Below are 27,742 nucleotides of genomic sequence, written 5' to 3'. Positions count from 1 at the left end.
ATTAATAACAGATTTAGTGAATTAAGACCTCAGTGCTCTAGGTTTAGGACCTGAGCAATCTGATTAAAAAATCTTTTGTATTTTATCCCAACCCCCAAAACTCTGCAAATTCCATTTCTTTGCTTAAATTTTTAATTTTATATAAGTTTATTGAACTTTAAGTTCTAAAAAGTTCTAAATTTTGTCAACACTGCGTTCTGTCTAAAAAGCTGAAAACGATTTTCATGTCAACTTCATTTTATTTATTTAAGATTTCTATACAGGATAGAAACACCATGAAATTCCGCATCCTTTATTCCAGCACTTAGCTAAGTGGTACAACATTGGACGAGCAATCTCCGCTCGGGCAGTTGCAAGGAGCGTTAACGTGAATGGCCACGACAGGATCAGATGATGGTGGAATGCTTATTGATGCGAAGCCTGATCCATCGACGCTAACACAAGAACCTGTTTACCACAAAAATGTTTACCATAAAATTTTAACTTCCATGTTGAATAATTTTCCCATCCTCTTGGCCTCTTTGTCTATTATCAGTGGTTCTTAACCTTTGGGTGATTATCCCAAAAAGGGTAATTTGACATTTTGCAGGGGTAATTACATCATATTTTTTATCAATTTTATGACCTTTTCCTTTCATTGCGGGTTAACATTATTAACCATTGCTTTACATGGTGGTTAATTTAAGGACTCTTTGTGTAGCTATAAAGGCACATTTTGCGAATCTTATAGCTGTTATAAGATTCGCAAAATGTGCCTTTACGCGGAGTAAATGTTTAGTGCCATTGGGTTGTTTTGTCTTCTAACACCGAGAAGAGCATAAGTTGTGTTTGTTAAAAACTGAAACTGACATAAAGTAGTGGCAACTGTTTTGCAATATGGATATGGCAGTGTAGTTTACATTTTTGAACTTTAACAAACATTTAATAAGAAATCATGTTTCTTTGGACAATTTCCATCTACATTTTGTGTCTTGATAGCGCATAGGTTAATTTTATTGTCAGGTTTCCATTACCTGTGCAAGCATTGTTGACAAAATCGCCAGAGTTAACATTGCAATATTCTCCAGCTGGCATTCCGGTCTGGAAAGATCGGCTCAACGTTGCCGAAGCCTTGTTGATGGCGAGGAAAGCCTTGTTGCCGCGGGAAAATGCAATCTGGTCTATTGCGCTCCACCAATTGGTTACAGGTTGCCCTGAAGAAAAATGTTTGTTTTGACCTAAAAGATAACTGAGAGACTTCAAATGTGCATGGTGGCATCATAACGTTGTTATCAACGTCATAAGAAATAACTGCTACAAAAGAGATTTTACGAAAAAATTGATTTATTTTGACTGCATGAACTCATCCAACAATCATTTTTACCTCTGCGATAAAATTGCCATCTTACCTGCAGCAGCGGCAGCAAATGCAGCCATGTTCTTGATTTGTCTCCATCTGTGTTCGCAAACCCATCCATTGCCACAAGTTCCATCAGCATTTACACTTCGCTGGTTTGGCGGTGGACCTTGATCCGAGTTGCTGGGCAACAAATATGTGATATCAAATAGACATGAAAGGTATGCTTGAAATTGAAATTGTGAACCCTACTTTTTGGTAGCAATTGTTTGACCAAATGCGGCATAACTTCGCCGTTTGTAAAAAAAGTGCGTCTGTTTACCCAAATCCCATTAATATGAAGTCACATACGAGTTTCTGACGATTTGTTTTGACTGATAATTACCATAAAAAATGAAAAACCACATGTGGTTTACAATTAGTTTTACCTGAAGTAATAGCTGGACATCACTCTAGGAACTCCATACGGCCAAGCCATCATGTAAGCAGTGAAGATCTTAAGGTCTGGTGAGGTGTATATAAAAAGATCATATGTGTCAAATTGTTTCTCTTGATTTTGTTAACTTATCCTAAGTGCTCAAGGACATAGCGTCGCTTAATTCAATGCGGTCTGAACAGATGTAATAGTAGTTTTAATGCTAAAAATAAAATGTCTCTTTCCTAACCAATATCACATCCTTACGATTTATTGGATCTACCAATATTGTTGATCATTCACCGTATGGGTCTTCGAAGGTGATAACATCTCCTCCTGCGCCATGTCCTCTCTGGTTGTCATGGTTATTGAGGAAGACAAGGGCGTTCATATCAGGCATCATACCCCAAGCCTCGCCGAAGTTTTGCAAAACCTGAAACAGACCAAAATTTCCAGTTAAAAGTTACAAGGAATTGTTCATTAAACAGGTTAATAAATGATGTTGTTGTCAGTTTGTTTTTGTGAATCAGCGTTTATCCAACAAAGTTTTGAAGATATGCTTTGACCTGAATGTTGTTAAGGTTGCTGGCCAAATTATATCCGTACTCGAACTCTGTTACTCTTCCGAGATAGTAATATTCGGATGCGGACACTGGTTCACCTGGAGACATACAGCTTCAGTTAAATAAGTTCGACATGTGATGAGTTTGAAATATCAATATATATGGAGGCATTTATAATTGATAAGTAAGCTATAGACAGTGTATTTTGATTGTCAAACAGTTGCATGACCATAGTGGATGCAATTTTCGTGCCCAGTTGTGCATCAAACAGATTTGTCCGTACAGGCCGACGTTGTCAGGCTACGGCACTCCAGCCAACTTATCATTGTGTCGGCACATTGATTTTCTATGTTTTATGATCTCCATGATTTTAATTTTACCATTTCGAAAAGTTCAAATTTCTTTGCGCCAAATGTTTGTACAGCATCCTGATGCGTCAAAAACCACCTTGAAAAACGTAAAATTAAATACACAATTCTTACTCTCTTGATCAATGACCTCCTGGTAAATAAATGGTGTTGAGCCATCTGGAAGTTTATTGAGAGACTTAAAGATTGCTTCAAGGTCAGTAGGCCACATGTGTTTGGATGCATCCATTCGGAAACCGGCTACACCCAACGAGATGAGGTCGTTCATGAAGTTTACCATCTTGCCTAAGTAAAATCAAAATATGAAAGTGCGTTTTTTCGGACCGATCTTTACCAAAATGATGATAAATGCAGTGCATGCCAGTTCCATGTAGTTACCGACCACTCACAAGAATTCTTGTGAGAAGATTCCCTTTCTTATCAATGCCAGGAACATTGATCTGTGTTCACTTTACCGGTACTGAAATGAGATTTGTCAAAAACTATGACCCACCCAAGGTTATTTGACTCGAGCTTTTAGACCGTTCGGTAAGAAAACGGTCTAACTTATATCAATAAATTACAGTCATTTGGTGTCCGTCTGTATTACATTTATTTGGTGTCCGTCCGTATTACAGTCATTTTGGTGTATCGTATGGTACTTAAAGAAATATTTTACCCACCAAATGGGTCATATTTAGAGTTCATTCCAGCACGTACCCTACAATCATTAACGTGTTAAATGTATACATAATAAAATATTTGCGAAACTGTATTTTACCTCTCACTTCATCTGATCCTTGATTGAGATCAAGAAGGCCATAAAGTCGACAGTTTCGTACCTGTGAAAAAAGAGGATTTTATTCTTTACCCTCACAACACTGTACTGTAATTTATGTTAAAATCAGTTACAAAAACTGCAAATGCCATATTTTTTGCGTTGAGGTCTGGATTCAGTGTAGCTTTGTGTTCTTTTTGTAATAAAACAGAACACAGAGATCACAATTGCGTGAAAAAATAAGTGCATTTGAGTCCGTATTCAAAATAGAAAACAACCCGAATAAATAAATAAGCCCTTTCCAATCACGCAGTATCACAAGGCCACCGTATTGATTTCAATGCGGCGTCTGTTGTGGCCCGGGAGCCTGACTACAGGAAAAGACTATTTCTTGAGTCATGGAATATTCACCAACGGGGCAACACAATGAACATCAAAACAGACGTGATGCTTTCAGCGTGCTACAGGCACCTGCTCAAAGATTAGAGGCCCAATCATTCGTTATCGCGCGGTGTTTTCGTTGCGTTGTGACGTGCTTGCGTTTCATTATTTTTTTCCTTTGTTTATCGTGCACTGTTCTAGTTGCATTCAGTGTTATTTACCCTGATGAAGACGACCTGTATAGGACGTCGAAACGTCGGAATAAAAATACTTTTGCCAGAAGAGCTCTATAGACTTGAACCCGAATAAATTTTGTTGAATTTAACTTCCGCTGTCAAGAGTTCAAATCCCACAAAGAAAGCAAAACAAAACACACTTCTGCGGCATCTTGGTAGTCCTCGATGTTACCAGAAGAAGATGTACAATTTGCGTCATTAAAATCTGCACTGGAATATGGAACTCCAGGAAAGTCTTCAGTGTCCGCATTGAAATATGTTCCACCAGTTCCTGTGCCTAAAATGAATTGATTTTAATGAAAGATTGAAGGTCGAAAAATTATCACGTCTTACTCCTAGAGGTAGAGTAACGTAATAACTCACAGTAGAAAAGCTTTGCTAAATACCAGTAGATGGCGTAAAGTGTGCAGTTATTTAAAATAGCAGTGAGGCTGGTATAGGTTGGGCAGGAACTTGGCCGAAAGGTCTAGCGCGCCTGACCCACATACAGACATTAAAAAAATCGGGATTCGTCCCCGGGACTGACCTGGGTTTGTACCCCGTGAAAAAAAGATTCACGGGGTTCGAACCCAGGTATAGGTTCACGGGGTTCGAACCCAGGACGCTCCCGGGGACGAATCCCGATCAAGGTTTTTTATGTCTGTATATAACGGAAATTTGCGTGCGTTTCTTCCTGGAAAATAGCAAACCTGGGTACTGTGAGTTCTTGAGAATCAAGTGATTTGACCAATATTTTTGAAAAACATATGAAATATAATCTTATAGGAGAAGGTGTTTTTATTCTAAGATATGAAGCTCTGTAGTGCCATGTTGTGTAAAATCGGGTACTCATTTTCTTTCTATGGACATTTCTTTAATGGTAAAAGATTTAAGTTGCATTCGTATCCCTGTAATGAACAAAAGAACTGAGGGTTGTTCCGAGTGGAAATTGACAAATTTTTTCTACATAGCTGTTCGTACTAGGGCAAAATTACTTGCATTGCATTTAAGTTGCAAACTACACTACACGTTTTTCTTTATCATGTTCATTTGTTTTAAGCTGAAATTTATTTGAAGCGAAGCCTTTGATGTAATTGCGACACAAATAAAAACCGTTTATTCTGACTTTAGCGTTAACCCTGTCAAACCCGACACCAAAAGTTCGTCCCGACTTGCGAAATTAAACAAAAAGAACCCGTTTAGTGCAAGTTTTTACAATGTACAAGACGCTTAAATGCGCAACGTTACAAAAACTGACCAGTTCCGCCAGCACCGCACATGTGGTTGATTACAACATCGGCATAGATTTTCACACCAACGGCATTGCAACGTTGAACCATGTTCCTGAAACCACAGGACACATTATAAGCACATAGTAATATAGCAATACATTCAATAAAACATATTCAAGTTGTAAACAACACAAACGCAACACTTTAAATCTGGGTGCACAACCGTTTTACTATGGCGGCCGCATCGCAGATCTTTATTTCACCAAAGGCCGCCAAGTGTTTGGTTGTTTTTGTTTCTGTATCACTGATAAAGAAATAGGTTTATCGCATATATATATATATATAATGCCCTGGAAAAAAAAAACCTCGATGCACAGATCGAGCTGAACAGTCTGACGATCAGCCTTAATTGCTAACAAACTGGTTGGGTATTTTTGCGCCGTAGAGTAGAAACGGAATGTTTTGAACGCTGCTACTTGGTATAAAACTATGTAAAAAGAAAATCATCTATATGTTTGAAAACGGTGTATATTCACTCTAATCGCGTTTGTGCAAGAAAAAAAGTTTTAACTGAAGTGTTGGACACAGGCCCCCGGTGTAAGCTAACGATTTTTAATCGCCCGCAACAAAATAAAGTTGGACCACACTGTTCAAAACCATTGCAAAAATGATTGCAACTGTGGTAAATTTGCGTCAGATCGGAGAAAAGTCACTCTTACATCACCGTTGTAGGCTGTGCGACAGGACAACGACGAAAAACAAATAACATTATACTTCAAAATATAAAACAAACTTAACAGTGTATAACTCACGCAAGGGCTTGCCGGTCTCCAGATCTTGTGCTCAAAGTATATGAGATAGGTTGGTATCTTTCCCACCAGGGACGGCCATCAATGATGCGGTTCTCAGTAGGAGGCGATATCTGATATAAAACGAGCACTTTGTTAATTTATTGAAAAAAAAATTCGAGATTGCACGATCAAGAAAACAAATCAACTTTAAACCGTGAAGCCATGTTATTTTCACGTTTGTCGGGAAAGAAAAGATGCATGAATTTTTCTGCCCGACTGGCACATAAAAGTTGTATTTAAAGGATTGATAAACATAGGTTTTCCAGTTTGCGTTTTAAAATTGCCACCGATTAAAGTTTACTACTTAAAATACTGGTATGAACATTCCTCTCATCTTACCTGTACACCGGCCCACATATTTGGCCCGAGAAGTTGCTCGCACTCATCCGCAATAGTGTCCCAATGCCACTCGAACAGATGGACGATACCGGCCCGACCAGGCGCGAAATTCGGGTCCCACTGGGCCGCGCAGGACCCAACAAGACACAGCAATGTCATAAACACCCACATTATATTCGAATATACTGTCTGCTGAGCTTGAAGCAAATATAGTAAAGCTAATTTCGCTTGGTAAAGATAGCCACAAGATTGTATGAAGAAACCAGCAATTAAAAAATGGATGTTCAACTTCTGAGCGTCGAAGGTGAGTCGACGGTGAGTCGAAGGTACAATGTTAAATGGGTATTTTAGCGACACCACCAAAAATTCTGATTTGTCAAACAAACACAGAATCTCCACAAAGCTGTAGGTTATGTTAACCTTTGCAGAGATGTTCAGAAAAAAACCCAAGGATGTGTGTAAAACGGCATATTTAGTGTTATGCAATGTACAGGTAAACTGAAGTTGTAGGCCTATGGTTGATAGGGGTCTTTGTATAGGAAACCCCGTGGTCTATTACTATATCAGCCGACTAATCTAAAGACGTACTTTTAAAGCCGTACTCGTGGTTCCACACTATGTATCTTGATACTGGGATTCGCAAGATATGCTATTTTAAAGTTACGCAATCGATGACGAAGTTCAATTACCTCAATACTTTTGCAGCTCAAAAAACTAGACAATAACTCCTGCGATTAATTGTGTTATTTAATTTACAAACGTTGTGTCATTAGCGTGATGACGTCATGTTCTTTTATCTACGTGGTTACGTCACATCAAATTCCCGGAACCGATACCGAAATAAGACCTCTTATTTTATTACCAAACTGCCATAATGATATTACTATACAGTGAAGTGTTAAGAAACCATTCTCAGAATCGCATTAAACGCCACAAAACTCACATAGGCTACTTTTACAATCGACATTTTCTCTGGCACTTGTCCTAGCGCAACTTCGATCAACATTTATAATCAGCTCACCATGGGAAATAAGCAGATGTAAGAGATGCTATATTGGGTGCTTTTTAACCACTCTGAACTTTACCTCTCTATCTGTCGAACTCCTGAACTCTGATGACGTAAGCTTTTTGTTGACGTTTCAGACTATATTAAAGCTGTGGAGAGGTGGAATAAACACAGACGCTGGTTTGCGTTTGTCTGACGTCTACACGTTTAACTATTGACGCAAGTTGCGCTGTCGTTTGGAAATTTTTTTAAGTGGCCATCTGTTGAACTTTGTCTTACATTTTGTTACACCAGGGGTCGGCAATCTATAATTGCATGCAGCGAAGCAAAACACGAAGACCAACCAAGTAACAACGGGCCGTCCCAACTTGTCACATTAACTCCATTCGATTTGCTGTTTAACATTTTGGTTAAACTCTCAAATTTTGAGTTTCATCAGATTTTGTTGTTGTTTCGCTACGTTTATCAACGTTGTAAAAAGTCAGTTCATTACTATAATCTACACTTTTGATATTAAGTTTTTTGAAGCAGATAATTTTTGTGTGTTTGAGCAATTACTGTTTGCAATCTCCAAAACGTTCAGATGTTGAAAAGTGTGACAAAGTTGAGGCTACAATTGGTGGATATATGGTAGACGCGCATCAGCTACACCGTTACTACAAGCGTTATGTGATAGACACTCACATCAGAGGGTGAGGTTGGCGCATTTGGGCATCGAGACTGGAGTGGCTACGTTTTTAATGCAGCACTTGCTTTTATTTGGGTGCCGTCTAAACTACAAGCCCGTTTAGCTTACAATAAGGCCGCTTATATATGGACTAAGCAGTTTAGACGTTAGCACATTTATCTCATTTTTTAATTTAAATAAATTTCTCCACCAAATACAGGCTGTATTGCATGACTACCTTTAAAAATGTCCAGATATCAGTAAGGGTAAAAAGTCCAGAGGTGCATGTTGCTATATTGGACGCTTCTTAACCACTCTGAACTTTACCTCTCTATTAGTCGTACTCCTGAACTCTGATGACGTAAGTTTTTGCTGACGTTTCAGAAAATATAAAAGCTGTGGAGTGGTGAAATAAACACAGACGCTTGCTTGCGTTTCTCTAGCCGTCTAGCGTCTTTATACGTTTAACTACTGACGCAAGATGCGTTGACGTTTGAGAAAATACTGAAGCTGTGAAATAGGGAATAAACACAGAAGCTCGTTTGCGTTTGTCTAGTGCAGCGGTTCCCAAACTGGGGTCCGCGGTCCTTTAGGGGTCCGTGAGGCAATTTTGGGGGGACCGCGAAGCGGTTGAAGTAATTCTATAATTCTCAGTTTGTGCCACTAAATAAGTTTAAATCAAAGTAGAGATAAAAATCGACTGTCTCCATTGCTAAACAATAGCCTTTATTGCATGACAATTATCAAAAATGCAATTGTTCGCGCACAATCGTAATGCTTCTTGTCTTGTCTGTGATGTCACAAGCTGTCTTTGGATGATTTTTTTGCGCAATTTTGCATAACCAGCTAAAATCCTGGAATCAACTTTCGTTTTTATGAAATACAGATTTAGGCAAGGACCGCGAGCACTCAAAATAATGGCAAAGGGACAGTTTTGAAAAAAATAAGAAAAAGTTTGGGAACCACTGGTCTAGTGTCTACACCAGTGGTTCTCAAACTTATACGGATCGCGTACCACCCGACAACTTTTTCTATCGTTGCGTACCACCTAAACCAGTGGTTCTCAACATTTTTGTAGTCTCGGACCCCCAACTTAATTTACCGCAGGTTTTTTTTATGTTTCACGTTTTTTTGCATTATACGTTATTGCGCTTTAAAAGCATTTTTATTCACCTTTAAAGTTCTTCAATTTCAATGAAGTTTCTGTATCGTAGCGGTCAACACAACAAATCGGTACATTTTCTGGCATATGTATGTACATTGACACAACGCTTGTCTCATAAAGTCTATTGTCTATGTGTGTTATGATGTCACAATAGGGAAAACACTCACAAAAAGTAAGTTCTTGGCCCAATTAAGGTGTGATGCACTTTTATGCAGGATTGTAAAAACGGTTGAGAAACTAAAAAATATTTTTCTGTTGAATAATGATACTAAACCTTTTTTTGCCTCCATGGACTCCGCGAACCTCAGGTTGGGAACCACTGACCTAAACCCTGTTTGAATGGATAGAGCAAGAAATAGGCCTATTTTTTCGACCTGGCTGGCATATTTAGCGATTTCAAAAGAATGTCCAAAACACGAATTTCGCCCAAACTGCGGGCTGATCACTTGGGTTAGTTGCGGTGCAATTTTAGATCGGACTTAAATTCTACACGTTTAACTATTGACGTAAGTTGAGGTATAATTTGGGAAAATTTTCACGCGGCCATCGGTTGAACTTTGTCAGACATTTTGTTACACCAGGACCAGAGGTCGGCAACCTTTTACATGCCGCGAACCAAAAGCAATATCACAGAGGGCCGTCCCAACTTATCACAATAACTCCATTCCATTTCCTGTTTACCATGTTGTTAAACCTCTCAAATTTTGAGTTTCATCAGATTTTGTTGTTGTTTCGCTACGTTTATTAACGTTGTAAAAAGTTAGTCCATTACTATTATTTACACTTTTGATATTAAGTTTATAGAAGCCGATAACTTTATTGTGTTTGAGCAATGACTGTTTATAAACACAAAAAGGTTACAAAACTGTAGTAGAATTTCAAGTCCCAAATATTTAAATGCCAAGATAAAACCCACCTGATTAATAGGGATGAAATACGCTTAGAGCTTTCTCTCTAATAATGTCAAGTTGGTTGTTTTCTTCTTGGCTGTCTCGTAAAGTTCCGGACACCAGAGACACGGTAAACTCTTTATGGGAAGAAAATTGCACGTGTATGTACATGAGGCTATATTGTGTGCTCTTTTACGACTGTGAACTTTACTTCTCTATCAATCAAACTCCTGAACTCTGATGACGTAAGTTTTTGCTGACGACTGACAAAATATAGAGGCTATGGAAAGGTGAAATAAACACAGACGCTCGTTTGCGTTTGTCTGACATTTAAGTTGAGGTATAGTGTGGGAAAATTTTGACGCGGCCATCTGTTGAACTTTGTCAGACATCTTGTTGCACCAGGGGTCGGCAACCTGTGCATGCAGCGGAGCAAAAAACGAAGATCAACTAAGTAGGGCAGGAACTTGGCCGAATGGTTCGGCGCACCTGACCTATATACAGACATAAAAAACTTTAATCAGGGATTCGTCCTGGGTCTGAACCCCGTGAAAAAAAATCAACCAAGTAACAACGGGCTGTACTAACCTATCGCTTTTAATTTCGTTCCATTTGCTGCTTACCATGTTGTTAAACATCTCGAATTTGGCGTAGATTTATCAGATTTTGTTGTTGTTTAGCTACGTTTTACCAACGTTGTAAAAACGTCAGTCTATTACTATAAACTTCCTCAAGACTTTTTTTACTGTTATTATTACTGTAATACGACGTTGAGAATGTCAAATACCTAAATGCAATCTATGTGAAACCGAGAGCACTTAAAACACTGTCAGAACAAAGTTTCTTCATATTCAGGAATCTGATGATGTTTGTGGGCCATGACAAGCAATTGTCGCAAAAACAAAGACATCTGGCCTTGTTCCATCCACCAAGTGACGTTAATAAGTAATAATTTTCTTAAAAGGCTGCGTATCGGATAATTATGCTTTTCGGGCAGTAGGTTATTGACCCATGTGTTACACCAAAAATATCCCACCAAATATTCAAGAAATCGAGATTTTTTCAGTCAGCCGTGTATTAAATTAACATCAGGCAGTGGGCAGAAAAATGACAATTGCTGCTTGTGACGCAACAAAGCGATCAGCGCTTAATAATAAGCAATGGTACAAATACGTTGAAGGTGCAACGAGAAAAACTCACATGTTTGACTGAATTCATTTTACTCCCCCAAACACTATAGCAGTACAATTACCTTAAAACAATTGCCAAACCGGAAATAGCTGCGCAACGTTGAAGCATTATAAAGCGCTGCAAAATTAAGGGGCATAATTGGTGGATGGATGGTAAACGCGCTGCAGCTACACAGTTGCTACAAGGCGTAATGTAGCTGTGATTTATTATACAGTATGAGTTTGGCACATTCGGAAAACTGGTCGCCCCCGACGTTCATGTAACACAGTTGTCAAATCGCTTAAACAAAACTATTTCAATATATTAAAGCAAATGCGCAATGACACTGTGATTGCAAATCCGTCGTTGAGAAACAGAGCCTCAAAAATGGGGCCTCGCGAAGCACGAATTCCACCGATGACGTATTACCCGGTGTGACGTCACATTTCGTGTGTATACGTCATCGGCAAGCCACTTCGACCCTCTTTAGCGTCACCCACTGGCGTTTCTCCGAGCTTTTGTTCAAGGCCTTGCCAAGTTCGTCCGGCGTAGAATTGAGCTGCGGAAAATGCGCATTAATCAAAATGACAAGGGTTTGGTTGTAAACGTTAAGTCTCTTATTGGTAATAAAACATTGTGAACTCGGTTGGTGGAGTATAAAAAAGTTTTTAAGTCTGAATTAACACCAAAAGCAACATTTTTAATCGTGGCATTTCAAGTGGAATGAACATAGATTTACACTTTTTGATATTAAGATTTTAGAAGCAGATAATTTTATTGTGTTTGAGCAATAACTGTTCAAGGCGCTTTAAAAACTCAAAAAGGTTACAAAACGTTAGTAGAATTTCAAACCCAAATATTTAAGTTCCAAGTTAAAACCCACCAGATGAATAAGGATGGAATACACTCAGAGCTTTTTCTCTTATAGTATCAAGTTGGTTATTTTCTTCTTGGCTGTCTTGTTCTTGTAATGAAACTCCTCGTAAATTTCCAGACACCAGAGACACAGTAACCTCTTTATGGGGAGAAAATTCCACAAAGTGTTTTCCATCTAAAGTGGAACACATTTTCCAAACTTAAAGTTTAATCTATTTAATCCAGCACTTGTCTTTATAAGGGTGCGGCCATCAAAAACTACGAGCCCGCTTAGCTTACACTAAGGCTGCTTTAGCCCTTTGGCTGGTTTAGTCCGCTTAGCACCTGGTATGGCATGGGGTAATGGACTAAACAGGCAAAGTTTTAGACATTAACGCTTTTTATATAATTTATTTTTTGTTTACAATAAATTTCTCCACCAAATAAACCTCTACCTTCCAATAAATGTTACAAAATGCCCAGATATCAGTAAGGGTAAAAAGTACAACTATGATATAACAACAAATACCCTAAACTATGCAAATACATCTGGACTACCAAAACAACCTGGTGGATAAACAAAAACCATTCATAGCTATGATGGCCATCACCAACCTGGTAATAGTTCGGTGAAGTTTGTTACATAATTTTCTCCCCACTGTCTGTTTGCATTGCAAGCCACTTCAACTTCATACGGTGTCGCAATCGGTTTGTAAAAATCACTTCCATCTACAATAGTCTCTTCAGGGCATGCAACCATCACAAAAATGTCAATCTTAAAAAAAAACAAGTCAATTTTTGTTAGATGTAGGTTTGAAATAGTACAGTGATCACATACCTCTGGAAAATTTGCCAATTTTTGAGGGTTAAGTTTTCCGACTACAAAAGTGTATGATTTTTTGCCTGACTGTTTCAGTATGTCTTTAAGATGTCGAATTATCTCTCGAAATCCAGCCATGCCCATCGTTCCAACTAGAATGCCAACCGTCTTAGCATCTTTTACTTTTTCCGTGATGAAGTATCGCTTCATTAAAAATCTGCACAAACAGTTTCTGTTAAAACATTAGTTCAAATTTATACATGTCTTAAAGCAGGGCTACTCAAACTTTCTTGCTCTGCGACCCAATTTTGAAACAGAAATTTCTATGTGACCCCTTGATGGGTATGATGTAAGGAAATACTTATATTTTATATATATACCATCTAATGGCGCCTAAAAAGCCTAAATTAATTTCTAAGTTGATACACAGATTGATAGTCTTAGTTTTTATAACATCATAATTTATATTGTGACACTTGTGGTATCTGCTTTTTCGCATTGTTTGCACACAATGGGCGTAAAAAAGTCTGGCGCATATGGCTACTAGGCTGGTAATACTCTTTTAAGTTCTACAAAATGTGTTTAGAGCAGAGCAGTTTGAATACACGGGTATGATGTTTAAACAATAAATGTATGCATGTATACCATTTATTGTGACTGACATAATAACCCATAAAGTTTCGCGACCCACAGTTTGAGAAACCCGGTCTTAAAGAATACTAAAAAAACATTAAAATGTCAAAAGGCCATCTATTCAGTACTGATGCTTTATGCTAACAAGCAAATAACTCGCAGACGTTTTTAACTTACTTTCCTGAAGGGTTACACCATAAATAAATTAAACAACAATTATTTAGTACCCTGCTTCATTTACAAGTACAAATTATTTAAAATACGTAAGACTGGATAGTAGAATGTGGTTAATTACTACAGACATACATTTTATCAATAGAAAATTATCCATTGATAAACTATAATTTTGGACTTACTTATTTATTGTACAACACAGCTCAGTGCATTTTTCCACAGCTGGGTTATAAATAAAACCTTTGCAGTTTGGATGTTGCAGCTGGAAATTCTGTAACATTTCACTCTTCTCATGTCCGATGAAGAAAAGTGAATAGTCATCAATACTCATGTTTTCTTGCAATTTTGCCACAAATGACTGAAACTCAAAAACCTGGAACATGGATACATTTTTATACATAGTTATAAGTTCAACATGAAAGTCAATGAAAATTTTTTCGCTGGTATATTTTTTTAGTTTTTGTTCAGACTTTTTGTGTCTTATAATTTGCCCTCATTAAATCCTAGTATTGTTTGTACAGTTATCTTTCATATGATAGGTAGTAACTAGTAACAAAACAGAATCATAGTTTTCAACATAGCTACCACACTTTGGGAATTTTTAAAAAATATGGGCAACTTTGTGCCACATTTGCTTCCGACAGAGCAAATCGGGAAAAAGTTCTGCCAGTTTACATATATATTTTTTGCTATCATGTGGAAATCACATTTTCTACATGCTTCTGCATTTGTGTGTGTGTGTGTGTGTGTGCGTATGTACCCCGACCATGTCAGATAAATTAGCTAAGGATATACAACTAAGTACAACAATATATTGAGGTACTCGGTACTCATAGTCGGTTTCGAAGGTATATATGTGGTTCTTGTTCTCAGTACTGACTTCAAAAATCATCCCATCACTACTAAATACCAAACTGCAGGAAATAAATAGGTAAAATTTCCCATTGAATTGCATATACATGTCACTCAAAAACATTTTTGATGCATTAGATTTATTAACAGGTGTATGTAAAATCCCCATTTTTATCATTATGGATATTATGTTAAAATTATTAACAAAACCTACCAATGGGTCACCAGTTTCCGGATTTGTTTTTGTGGATTTGATGCGACACGAGCAGTCTGGACATGAGTTGGTGCAAAAATCATCATTATCAACTTGAGTATCTGGTTTTGGTTGGTCAGGCAGCTTTAATGTGACGACTGATAAGTTGGGGTACTCATGTCGCAGCTGGTCTTTCATCATGTCTGTAATGTAGCATTTCTGGTAGAAAAAGTGCTTTAACACAAGACAGTCATGTTTTTTAAAACATTGTAAATTTGGATACAGAACACTGTACCATCAATTTAAAGTTGTTGTTGAAATAAATATTACATTGTTATTACTCATAAAACCAAGGCCCAAATGTATATGAAGCATTTTGTCTGGTTTAGATCAGGGGTGGGGAACCTACTTAGTACTGCGGGCCGCATGAATTGCACAACATTTTCGGGCGGGCCAAGTATTTTTTTTATTATCAAATTCCGTGTAAAAGCACACAAGTGGTTTTATATTTCATCGCTCCAGATTTGATTTTTTTTTGCTGTTACTTGTTTGCAACAAACAAGGCATACAGGTTTATCACTTAATTCGACTAAAATCTGTCCATTCTTTCTGGAACACCCTAGCTCTATTTAAAACTAACACCACATGGCAAATGATTTGTTACTGCAAGGAGAGACAATCGAGTGACTGTTACGTCACAAATACAGCAAGTGGTTGAATGTGTGGCAATTTTAATAAGTTTGGCGTCAAATGTACAAATGTCGAAGTCTTTTTAAGTACTAAATATTTGTACATAAACGTTTTGTTATTGTTTTTTATGCTACGTTTTATGCTGTACTTTAACAAAATAGTGACACGGGCCACATTAAAAAGGCAAGCGGGCCGCAGGTTCCCCACCCCTGGTTTAGATGAACATAAATTCATAACTGGGATCAGCCCTAAAGCATTTATGTAGACCAGTGATTATGACGCACTCATATGTAACTCACAGTATGCCAGGCTCAGAATTTGTCTATATTGAGTGTATCGTGAAAAACATCAAGTGCCAACACTTACCTAATGATGAAATATAAGAAGCAGATGAAAGCACGAGTACTCTTTCTGTTTGCTCAGGAAAGCATTGCATGAAATGGTTAATTGCTGGGTCCAGGTTTATTTTAATGGCACCAAATACATAAATGATAGATGTTTTAGTATTTGCCACAACAGATGCCTTGCCATAATGGATAATTAGGTCAGTTTGAATATGTTGTGCTGCTACCTCATCAACATCAAAGCTGTGAAAAAGCATGAAATAATAAAATTCCTGATAATCTTTTTTTGATAACTCTTATTGTACACTTGCTATACATTAATTGTTTGGTGCTGTGATAAATATGTTTTGAGTGTTTAAAAGGACATTTAAAAATGATTGACTCTACCATTTGTGTGTCATATCATCAAGGTTAACATACGATTGCCCAAATATGATTTAAACAGTATGTTGCAACAGCCTTATACTAATGACACAGAATCGGAAAACGGCTGCAAAAACCTCTAGGTAGGGTTTATTAGAGATACTGCACAGTTTAGGTCTTGTTAGTATATTAGTATATGTAACATGTTTAAGTCTCATTATGATATAGTTTAAAAAAATTGTACTTTAATATGTTGCCAAGACTTGGAAAATTTGTTTTTTAGCAATATAGCAACAACATGAACCCAATCCTGCTAAGGAGTTTCGAAACGTTATAGTAGTTTATGTTGCGTTTTTGCTTTGTAAGAGGTTTTTGTTTTTCTCAAACTTATGGAAATAATCCTTATATTAATTTAATTTTGTACAAACAAATTCAATTTTAGCAAAATTTTGAAAAATATGCAAACCTAATTAAGCATAAAATGAGGTTTAATTTTATTAGCAGCATTTAGGTAAACATAAATTACCTTCCGTATGAAGTGTCAGCGAGGACATAGAAGTCAGCAGAGGTTCCGTGCTGCAGTTGGTAAGCAACTTCAGCGGCATCAGCTAACATATAGTCTGGAAACTGGAGTGCTACTTTTGTGTAGTTGTTTTCCTGAAACATGTTGACAACTTGTTTTTCAAAACTTGGGACACACATTTCACACATTACCAGAAAGTATGCATCAATCAGTAAATGAAAAACCCAAACCAATCTTAATTGGTTATGTACTAAAGCAAAAACTAAACTCATTAATACAAAAAGGCAGAATCAGCAAACACTTTCTTCACAAAATACAAACCACATTGTCTGCGATTTATTTTGCACAATGTGCATCTATCTATACTATACAATGAGCTTTGAAAATCATATACAATTTTGACTTGAATTCTTTGCATTACCAATATACAATTTTTGAAACATCTATCATAACAAGATCACTTTTTTTCAAGGAGTTTATGAGACTCATGACCACAAGAGAAGTCAAAAAGAGAAGGTGGGCCAGCCACAACTAAATGCAATGAAAAACCTTTAAGGTTTGAGTGAACATTGTCATGATTTTTTACCCATAAAGATTACCTTAGCAAATTATAGAAATACCATAGCAGTAGACGAGTCTTATGCCAAACTAATGTACATAAATGCAAACCTTAATATGTTGAATGCAGCGTGGAATTTCGTACGTTTCATGGAGCAATGCCAAAGAATCGGTTTTAGGCAAAGTTTCTTCAATGTTTATTTTTCTTGACAAAACCTCGACGTCATTGGAACTGAATGCCGATGACATTTTGTCTGCAAAATCTGCAACAGGTCTTTTTTTTTATATTTTTTCGTTTTGTGAAAATGTCGATTGTGACTTGCAGTTTGCGATTTAGGGGTTTTACCAAACTAAATGTTGCGTCATAACTTTTATGAAACAAAGGTTATCAAACCTTTTGCTCTACAGCTCACAAATAACTCTTTTTCACTACTACAAGAAAATAAAATTTTAAAACCAGAGAAGTTTTCCACTGTATTAGTAGAAACGATTTATTTTTTCATACAGTGTTGTAGTTTTTGTTTTGTACTTTCAGTTACCCGTTCAGTTTCAGTTAGAGGATAAAAAAGCAATCGGGCAATTTGTTATTGTATCTAACAATACTAAAATATAGTGTAAATCATAAATGATTTCGAAATATAGAAAATATTTTAAAGTTATCCCAAAATAAAATTTTTGATAGATCGTTGTGAAGAATATTAAACAGAGAATTTTCCACCGTAAACATGCCGACTGCAATAAATAATGATTTTGTGGGTGAAACTAGTTTTGTGTTTAATATTACGAAACCAACTATAATCTAGTACAGGGGTTCTTAACCAGGGGTGCACGCACCCCCGAACTGAGAACTGTTCCTAGGGGGTGCGAGGATACTGAATCATTGAGGTTGGTTAGGTCTATTCTATTTAAGCAATAACAGAAGGGGGAGCGAAAATTGATTGGTGATTTGAAAGGGGGTGCGAAAATTGGTTGGTGATTTGAAAGGGGTGCAGCAAGGAAAAAAGGTTAAGAACCACTGATCTTGTACAATCAAGTACATTTTGGGCATTTAAATTTGACTTAAAGGTAAAGAGTCATTTGTGTAAAAACATTTTCTCTTTTTTGGTAATTTGAATGTGCTGTATTCCTATTTTGTATGAATAAAACTGTACTAACATTTACACGATGAAAAACTGCCTGGAAATCTTTCCATGGTTTGTTTTTTATTACGTTCGGGTGCCAGCATCTCGCATTTTTACAATTTGTGTCAAAAAGAGATAATGCTGTGTGTACGAAAACGTTACAGTTAACACCTGTAAATTTAATATGAAATTCAACAGGAATTGTTAACCCCAAATCTGGGATGTAGTACAACTATATAAGACTGAACTGTTGTGATTGTCTTCTTCCAAGTTATATGTTCTAACATTTGAGTTCATATTGAAAATCCGGTTTTTGTTTCCAACCTTATCTCTGATTTCTTTTTCAGGCTTTCTTTTCTATGAAACCTACAGAGAACGAATTTGGTTATAAACACTGCAATTGTACATTTTACAACAAAAACCATCACAGTTTTGTGCATGTTTAGAAAATGTAACGAATCCCGATCAGTTTTTTTATATCTGTTCATGGGTCAAGCGCGCCGGAACATTAGGCCAAAACATATTGTCAATGTACCACTTAAAGGTACAAATTACATGACTTCCGCCGCTGCGGAGTGGCGCTCATAAGCAATAAATGTAATCTGTTGCAGAACTGGGCAAACGTTTTCAAATACGGAAAACTCGAATAGAGCTGTATAGACCTGGCTTACTTCAGACTAAAACGTGTTTTGCTGACCCAGATTTAAGTAATTTATGCTGTTAAAAATGAATGGTAGATTTGTGCACAGGCAGTGGCTCGGTTTGTGGTTATATAATCGGTGTAAGGAAACAAACTAGGTTATGTCTAGCCTGGTGTCGGTCCTTCCGGGGTTCAGTTGGCCCAGTTTTGATTCATGTATTTTGAAGACGAACAACATGTAAGTTGACAGAGCAAACTTGTTTTGTTTCTCACAATTGACTCACGAATCAAGGAGTTCATGACACTAAGTTTGCATCACGACCCACCTGAAACAAGTGTTCAAGGGTTAGTTCAACACATGTTTGTTCTTTGACCGTGCATCTCAAACGATGCTCAAGAAATAAATTTACGGACCGATGTACCCGTGGTGCTTTGGTCTGTGATACAGGACCACTTTGGAGCAAAATGCGACACATGAACATGTACTTTAACTTCGTCGGTTAAACAACATTGCTGTGTAGATGTTTTAGTCGATTGTGATTAGGTTTTGTGCCGCTTGTTGACCTGGCGTACTGTTATAAATATCGGCTTACTATTATCACTAGATTTAACTAATCGTGTTTTGTTTACAAATACTGCAACTGGATAAAAATTGCACTGAATCATTTTGTGTGATGTTTATTCAGAGTTTAATGTGAAATACCTTAATAGACGCAAAAAGCGACATGCTATGTCACTACTTCGGCACTCAAAAGCGGTACATGCGATCGATAATATTGTATTGGACACTGCATCCCATCAGTTCCTTCGAAAAGAAACTGATCGACGATGCAAAATAAAGGACTTTTTGTTTGCAAAAATTATCACTCTTTTGTTTTTCGGTGCAAAATGTGTGCAAAAATTATGACTTTTTTGTTTTTTGTTTTTCGATGCAAAATTAAAGGACTCTATTGCAATCATTTTGTTAAATGCGTGAATACTGTCAATAGGAACGCCAGAAGCACTCGGCACCATGGTAAAATAAAACAAACTTGTACAATTACCCTGTTTTTTCGGCCTTATACTGTCGATTTGTTTAACAATTCAGTTCTGTCGCTAAGCATGACGATAAACTTTGACTAATTATCGGGTGACAGCTTGCCACGTGCTCTTGCACAGATCTTCGAGATGAAATGACTCATGGCTTTGTATGCATTATCAAAAGTCGTGCAGTTACTTGCAACTGCGACCGTTAGAAGCATGCTGATCATGTCGTTCGTCATGTTACAATGTTTTCACGTGGTGCCTTCGACGCATGTATTGTATGTCACTTGCAAACAAAGTTCAAGAAGTTTAAACATCTGGCTACCAAATAACGCCATCGGCCTTGTATCGTGAAACTATCCGACCATGATACTTGGTTGGCTAAAACAGATATATAAAAAGTCGTGCAGTTACTTGCAACTGCGACGGTTAGAAGCATGCTGGACATGTCGTTCGTCATGTTGCAATGTTTTCATGCTGTAAAACTTGTATTGTATTTCACTTGCGACAAAGAAGTTTAAATTTCTGACTACCAAATAACTCCATCGGCATTGTTACTTGGTTGGCTAAAACATATATATCTGCGGTAGATGTTCTGATTAAAAAACAGGATAATATAGGATCAAGTTGCTTATGCAACTGAGCAATAATTGTTTACTGTGAAAGGTGTAATGTTTGTTTCTATTTACTGGTAGTTTGGTATTTGTATGAAAGTTTAAGTAGTCTGTTTAGTCACAAAAAGTCAATTTGTTAGTGAAAATTGTTTGTTTCGGTAAACTGTTTTCAGCCATTAGCTTTCAAAATGATTTCACTAGCTTTATAATTAGTTCGATACATGGCAAATCCAATTCCAGACTTTTAAAGTTGTTTTAAATTGGACTTGTAGCAAGTATGATATAAGTAGAACAATTTCAAGTTAGTAGAAATTCAAAAGAAATTTCTGCTATTGCCATTTTGCTGTTGAAATAATTGCTATTGCCCATTTTAAATCATTTGTGTAGTTTATCTTCATAGTCGCAGGAGGACGAAAGTACAAGTCCAAAAAAGTGATTATCAAATTTTTAATGTGTGGTTGAACCATTAAACGTGTGTAAAACTAATAACTCACAAACCAGACAATAGTAATGCCAAGTTCTAATTTTGTTCAATGATGAGTCGCGGCGTTGGTGTTTAATGACAATAAAACGCGCTGCAGCTGCACCATAGTATAAAGCGAAGTTTTGTAACTAACCCAATCAGGTTTAATGCCCTTGACGTACAATTGACTTACTTTGTGTGGACAAAGACGTTTTTTCATGTAAGTGGTTGTTCACAGATGGAACTGCATATTATTAAGGTTAAGCTTCATCGTGTATAGAGTAGTGTAGAAAAAAATGCTAAATGGAGAAACAATGTTCTGTAGTTTGCTAAAATGACGGAAAACAGGTCCAATAGCGATACAACCAAGTCCAGCTCACCCCAAGGCTTAGATGATGATATACTTCAACCTAGCTTACACCAAGGATTAGATGATGTTGTACAACAACGCAGCTCGCAAAGAAGTTCAAATGATGTGCTTCCCCTGCCACGTCCAAGCCAAATCCGTGGAGTTAGCAGTGAAAGCGCGGTCATAAATATTGTAAGAAAGTGTAAAGAATAAGTCTGGTTTGGTTTAAAATAGTTATGTTTTACAGAATGAAGCACAAGCGCCACAGTTTGGAGATACAATCATCCATACAACTGGACCAGTGTACAACGCACCAGTAGCACTTCATCAACACAACTATTATACCCTTATTCAGCAAAGGCAAACAGTTCACCTACCAAACGAACAACATCAAACTTCAACACAACTACCTGCACCAGTTGCTTTGGAGGAAGAAACCTCGCCCAAGTCATTTGATGAAACCCCATCCACATCACATCAACCACATACAAGCCGTAGCCAGTCGGCTTCATCACTTGATAAAGAACCACAAAACTTTCGTCATAGTGCAACACAACGTAGTACAGCAACAAGCCGAACTACAGCAGCCGAGTCTTTAGCAAGTCAACATCAGCAAACACAAGCCAATGGAAATATAAAATGTGAGTACAAGTGAAGTGTGTTTTTAATATAAATGATTCAATGGGAATACTTAGATTGCACTGGCATAGCTACAATTAATAAATGTAGAATTTATCTTGTTTAGGTGCTCAATTGAAATCTCTGCTAGAGAGAGAAGTCAAAGCCATCGCCAGTGAAGAATCGACACTAGCTGAATTTATAGATCGAGCCTTAGAACCCGTTCCGGTTGCCATGGTCAACAAACCACAACAAATTGACGAGTTTCATGCAGAAGGACATTCCCACCGCAAAGAGGAACTTTACAAAACACCAGAAAGTGACATTACCAGTGAAGAAATGTTTGATCGTGCAATACAAACTGCACAGCAAGAGGCGGAGAAGAAGTTTAAAGCGCATGAACGGGAAGCAAAACAAAACTACATCGAAAAACATGGAAATGTAGTTGGTGTGGTTGGGCAAGCTGGAATAGGAAAAACAACCTCAGCAAAAAAGTGGGCCCTCCAAGCATTAGATGGACAAATGTGTGGAAGAGTATCGTTTATCTTTTACATTACGATCAGGCTTCTCAACTTTAAGGTTAAGATGACGTTCCTTCAATTTCTCGTTTCCACCATGTTATCGGATTGGAACTGCTCACTAGACGAGGCAACTTTTCTACTCGCTACCATTTGCAGTGATCCTTACGTTTTAATCATTTTCGATGGTTTAGATGAGGCAGCATTCAAATCATTTTCCAGTTTGATTTCCAAACCACACATACATGCAAAAAATACTGCAGAAAGTTACTTGAAACATTTAGCGGGAGGAAACTTGCTTCCACGTGCTCGAAAGATTTTTACCTCGCGACCAGCTCAGCTATACAAGCTCCATCCTTCATACCGACCCAAGTTTATAGTCCAGATACTTGGTTTAACTCCAAAATCACAGAATGAACTCGGACGTCAGATATGTGGAAACAAATACAATGTTATACACCATAAATTTCTCCACAATCCTAATGTATTCGCGTACTGTTATGTTCCTGTCAATTTCATATTGACACTCAACTACCTGGTGAATTACGAAGGAGATAATCAGTTTGTTTCGCTCACACGAGTTCTTGCTTTCACTTGTAGTCAATACGTCACAACAGATCATGTGCAGGGCCAAGAATGCGAGTTGGACAAACTGGCCAAAATGGCCTGGGATACATTTCTTGAGGACAAATTGGTATTTAAAGACAAAGACTTTAAGAAAGCTGGGATCAAAACTTTCACAGCCGACGCCTTTCTCACCACATCAGTATTAAAGCAAGTGAATCTCAAGCTGACGATATTAGACGGACACAAAGTAAGATACTTTTCTCACCTCACCTGGCAGGAGTTTTTTGCCGCTTTCTACTTGATGATGAAAATGCCCTTAGAGGAATTTCAGAAGCAACAGAAACTACTAACCGAAGACAGATGGGAAGTTGTTTCCAAGTTTGCCTTCGGAATCTGCGATTCCTGGGTTTTTAACAGACTTGGACACCTTGTCTCTGGAAGTTTCTCTGAAGATTGGTCACTCAAGAAGTTCTTGCTGACTGAATTCTTGACTGGTATGAGTACAGCACACATGAAGCGAGTGTGTAGCTGGGCACATGAGTCAAATGATCCAGAAGTTGCTTCGTCTGTTACATCTCGTCTTCCTAATGTGCTCAACTTCAGTGGTTTATCTTTTTTTCCTGATGACATCGAAAACCTTTTCTTCGTGCTTCAACACAGAGCCAACCCGGTATTACTGTGATTAGGATTACGATTTTGCTTTCAGAACCATTTTATAATGTAGATGCATGACCTTATGGGCAGTTTAAGTTGGCACCAAAACACAAAATAAATTTCCATTAGTAACAAAATAAGTCTGCCCCAGGTTTTACGATGTTTAATGTCGACATGTATTGCATAAAAGATGCGCATGATTTCATGTAAAAATGATGCGCATACAAGTTATAGCTGGTGATAATGCGTTTCATTTAAATGAAGACAATGTCAGGTTGGCTTTTTACCCACGTTACCAATTATTTGTTTGAAAGTCCGGAATGCCGAAGTAATACTTGTGGTGTTTCTATGTCTGCTTTGTTCTGTGTGAACATGTGCTTGTTTTTACTTAAACATTAGCTGAAGGCACTCGACCTTTCCCGCAACAATATCGGTAATCTGGGTGCATCTTCGTTGGCTCGTTGTCTTCACAAATTGGAAGTTCTGGTACTGGAGAGTTGTGAGATCGGAAGCGATGGAGTCAAACAACTCTGCGATTCTGCACTGCAATTGGAAAAACCTGTAAGTAAATTATCCTATGTATGTGAATCAAGTTTATACAGCTCTTCTGGCAATTGCATTTTTATTCCAACGTTTCTACGTCCTATACAGGTTACCTTCATCGGGGTAAATAACACTGAATACGCATAGTACAGTGCACGATAAACAAAGGAAAAAAAAGAATTAAACGCAAGCATATGTATGTGAACAATCTCTAAAAAATGTCCTACGCATTTAGTGTTTCAACTTTGATTTTTACACTGGGATGCCATTTGTATGTTTAGGAGTGTTGCCAACCACTTTTAGAATGTTTTTTTACTTCGGTATTGTTCATTAAGATAATGTTTACTGACATTTGACTCCAATTTCTTGAATGAAACAACCAAAAAAATCTTTTTTATTCCATGTCTGCATAGAGCGCTTGGATCACTTGTGAATTAGACACTGGGTACTGCATTGTTTTTGGTCTTGACTAAATATCCATAAATCCAAGAATGGTATCACTGATAGAATGCAACAATCTGATCAAGCGAAACCTTTGCCTTTTGAGGCGAGAGTTTTTTTAATTTGGATTGTTAATTGATACAATGTATTGTACAATAAATGATGGATAAACTTAATGCTGTCAAATCAAATCAGCTGTCACTTACCCATTTATTTGACGTCTGGCCTGAACACATGTCGTTGGAAAGTTGTTTGTTTAGCCCACATTGTCCGATTGTATTAACATAAATACAACAAGCAATCAACCTACAAACGACCACAAGACAGCAAACGCATTTCCCGCAGGACAGGGAAGTGCTGTTCTTGACCAAATACTTACTTTACTCGAAGTCAGGCTCAGAGTGCAGTTCGAATGCAAATCCTAGATGTGATACAAGAGTAATATCAAAAAACTTAATCAGCGATATGTTTTGTGTACCTACTAGCAATACACTGAACCAAGGGTGGATAATTTGTTCGGATCCCAGCGGATTTTTTTCCGGCGGGATCCATGGACTTCGGTAAAACTTCATGCAGTATCTTCAGTCTACAAAAATCAACTTTATGTTTAAATTGAATTGTTTTCAAATGAGCAATATAGTTAGGAAATCAGTGTTTAACTCTGCACAAAACGTTTTGCGCGTTTACAGAGGGCTGTCAATGTAAAACTATCCGACATACGTGAGCAGTTCTCAATTGTATGCACGGCGCCCCCTAGTGTCGGACACGGTATAAGCGAAAGTAAAACAGCCAAGGAGTTTAAGTAAAATTGAAGGCAAAACACAACAGATGATGTCAACAGTAAACAACCGAAAAATATTATATAGATTGAAACGACGAACCATTGCTATGTGTATAATGCGGAATACTACCTATAAAGCGTAGTTTGAATGTTAAATAAAACACATTTGTGTAATTCCTTGTTTCGGTGTCACTTCTTCTGTTAACTTACTATTACTTCATAAAATGACTGACGTTATTTTACTTAGCAGTTGTTTTGTTTAGATGGAACTTCTTGATCTGTCTTACAACAACCTGACAGATGAAAGTGCTGAGTCATTGGCACGATGTGTTCACAACATCAGCGTTTTGTATGTTTGGGAAAATTGCTTTACAGAAGCAGGAAAGAAACTCGTCAGTTCAAAGTCGCGAGGAAAAGTTGTGTTCTAAATATCCAATAAAAAGTTTATTACTCGAAAAAAATACGCCTATCCAAACATGTTTTTGTAAATTTTGTTTTGATATAGACTTTTTTGTTTTTTTTAACTAGTTTGTTGTCGTTTGATTTTGTCGATTGCCTTGTATTTGCTGTTTACACAAGACCAGGTTTACACTTTTAAGCATCACATTGCAGATGGCTTTAAACCAATGATATTTCCCAACAATAATAACACTCAACATTGTTTTTCTGTACGCCCTATCTGTTAATGATGGGTAAATGTGTTTGCTCTCTTGTTGCAAAGCTCGCCGAGGTTCATGCAGTCGTTTTTTGCCATCGAATGTTACTCTGCCGCCTGGGCACTTACAACAAACTGCCTTTTCCCCCAAAGACGTTGTGTTCCAGGCACCTTTTTAAATCGTAGTTTGATTTGCCTATTTGTGTGCAGTTGTTTTTATGGTAGCTGTAGGTTTGAGCTTTTTATGTCAGATGCTTAACACAGGTTGTAACGAACTCTTTTCTGTTTTGGGCAGCACATTTTTCACAAGATTGCTATCATTGTTTTTAATTTGCTTGTACTTACACTGAGATTACTAAGTAATATAGGTTAATATTCATCTACAATATCAGTTTTTTGACTGATATCATAAATCATTATAAAGTTTACCATTATTTAAACTTTTGTTCACATTGCTTTCTCCTCGTTTCTTGAAAACAGAAACCAAGTTGCCTTCCGAAACTAGTTCTGATTTGTGATTTGCCTTTAAGCACCAAAGCACTCGTTCCTCTTTGCTTGAAATCAGCCATTTCTATTCGTTTGTTGGGTGTTCGTGTTGGTACATTATTTGTGTGAGCTGGGTTGTGTGGTAATTACTGCACTTTTAGCAATAAGGTACGATCTGTTTAGATTTACTACCGATGGTTATGTAGACCCTTTTGCCTTGGTGAGCCACAAAGCATTGTGAAAGTTCTTAACAGTATCAATGAGAATGTTTCGATTTCAAATAAACTTGGTTATATTTACAAGCAATTTTATATTTACAAGATTTTTTTAATCCCGTGGATTTGACTTGAAATATCAGTTCTTGTCAAATCAGCACAGTTCATTTCTGCCGTTTGGTTGCAAGATGAAACAAATAACTTAAAAAAATACGTAACTGCGGTCCTTATGTTTTCGGCAAAGCTTTCAACCACTTTGTTTTTTTCAATCGCGTTTTTAAATCGACGCTGAAACGTTTTTCTGTTCTGCCGTGTCTTGTGTGAAGTGTGATGTTTGTGCTGCAGAGGGGTTAAGAAACTATGTTGTTTACCTTGTTAGAAACAAAATGTACTTACTCTAATTACAACGTTAACAGACATAGTCAGTCAGTTAACTATTGGTTTGTACACACTATTTGCTTAATGACGTTTATTTCCTAAGCTTTTTTACACTATGCTTTGTGGATCGAAAAATATTTACATTTTAAGTGAAGTTGAATATACAGTATGTTACTATTTTGGTGGAAATTAGTCAAATTTCTCACAGGGAGACTTACTCGTGCAAAATGTGTGCCTAATTTCCTCTTTTAGGCCTAATAAATTCGCAGGTTATATTTTCTGTATACTTTAACGCATGTTTCTTTATGCTTTAATT

General features: G+C 37.3%; 3 protein-coding genes across 3 annotated transcripts; 1 reads left to right on the top strand and 2 right to left on the bottom strand.

Annotated features, from left to right (window-relative positions):
* Positions 1 to 266: 266 nt before the first annotated feature.
* LOC145223107 (alpha-amylase 1-like) lies at positions 267 to 6,628 on the bottom strand. Its single transcript, XM_080089442.1, has 12 exons — positions 6,458 to 6,628; positions 6,080 to 6,189; positions 5,294 to 5,379; positions 4,197 to 4,333; positions 3,443 to 3,503; positions 2,797 to 2,967; positions 2,318 to 2,412; positions 2,055 to 2,184; positions 1,765 to 1,840; positions 1,389 to 1,519; positions 1,014 to 1,193; positions 267 to 447 (listed from the first exon to the last, which is right to left on the bottom strand). Exons 1-12 carry the CDS (start codon positions 6,626 to 6,628, stop codon positions 305 to 307), a joined length of 1,491 nt encoding a protein of 496 aa, XP_079945568.1. The 3' UTR covers positions 267 to 304.
* Positions 6,629 to 11,011: 4,383 nt separating this feature from the next.
* Positions 11,012 to 17,795, bottom strand: LOC145224870 (2-(3-amino-3-carboxypropyl)histidine synthase subunit 2-like). Its single transcript, XM_080091473.1, has 9 exons — positions 17,472 to 17,795; positions 16,806 to 16,936; positions 15,939 to 16,159; positions 14,904 to 15,085; positions 14,020 to 14,210; positions 13,049 to 13,247; positions 12,826 to 12,985; positions 12,239 to 12,406; positions 11,012 to 11,914 (listed from the first exon to the last, which is right to left on the bottom strand). The coding sequence occupies exons 1-9, from the start codon at positions 17,607 to 17,609 to the stop codon at positions 11,796 to 11,798; spliced, it is 1,509 nt and encodes a 502-aa protein (XP_079947599.1). The 5' UTR covers positions 17,610 to 17,795; the 3' UTR covers positions 11,012 to 11,795.
* Positions 17,796 to 21,488: 3,693 nt separating this feature from the next.
* On the top strand, positions 21,489 to 27,668 carry LOC145225307 (protein NLRC5-like). Its single transcript, XM_080091998.1, has 5 exons — positions 21,489 to 21,762; positions 21,818 to 22,211; positions 22,316 to 23,943; positions 24,327 to 24,488; positions 25,956 to 27,668. The coding sequence occupies exons 1-5, from the start codon at positions 21,556 to 21,558 to the stop codon at positions 26,118 to 26,120; spliced, it is 2,556 nt and encodes an 851-aa protein (XP_079948124.1). The 5' UTR covers positions 21,489 to 21,555; the 3' UTR covers positions 26,121 to 27,668.
* The last annotated feature ends 74 nt before the right edge of the window (positions 27,669 to 27,742 follow it).

The sequence above is a fragment of the Phallusia mammillata genome, chromosome 4, assembly GCF_965637545.1.
Source record: "Phallusia mammillata chromosome 4, kaPhaMamm4.hap1.1, whole genome shotgun sequence".
Classification (NCBI taxonomy): domain Eukaryota; kingdom Metazoa; phylum Chordata; class Ascidiacea; order Phlebobranchia; family Ascidiidae; genus Phallusia; species Phallusia mammillata.
The sequence above is the reverse complement of the archived record's forward strand: the minus strand, read 5'-3'. Positions and strand labels throughout refer to the sequence as shown.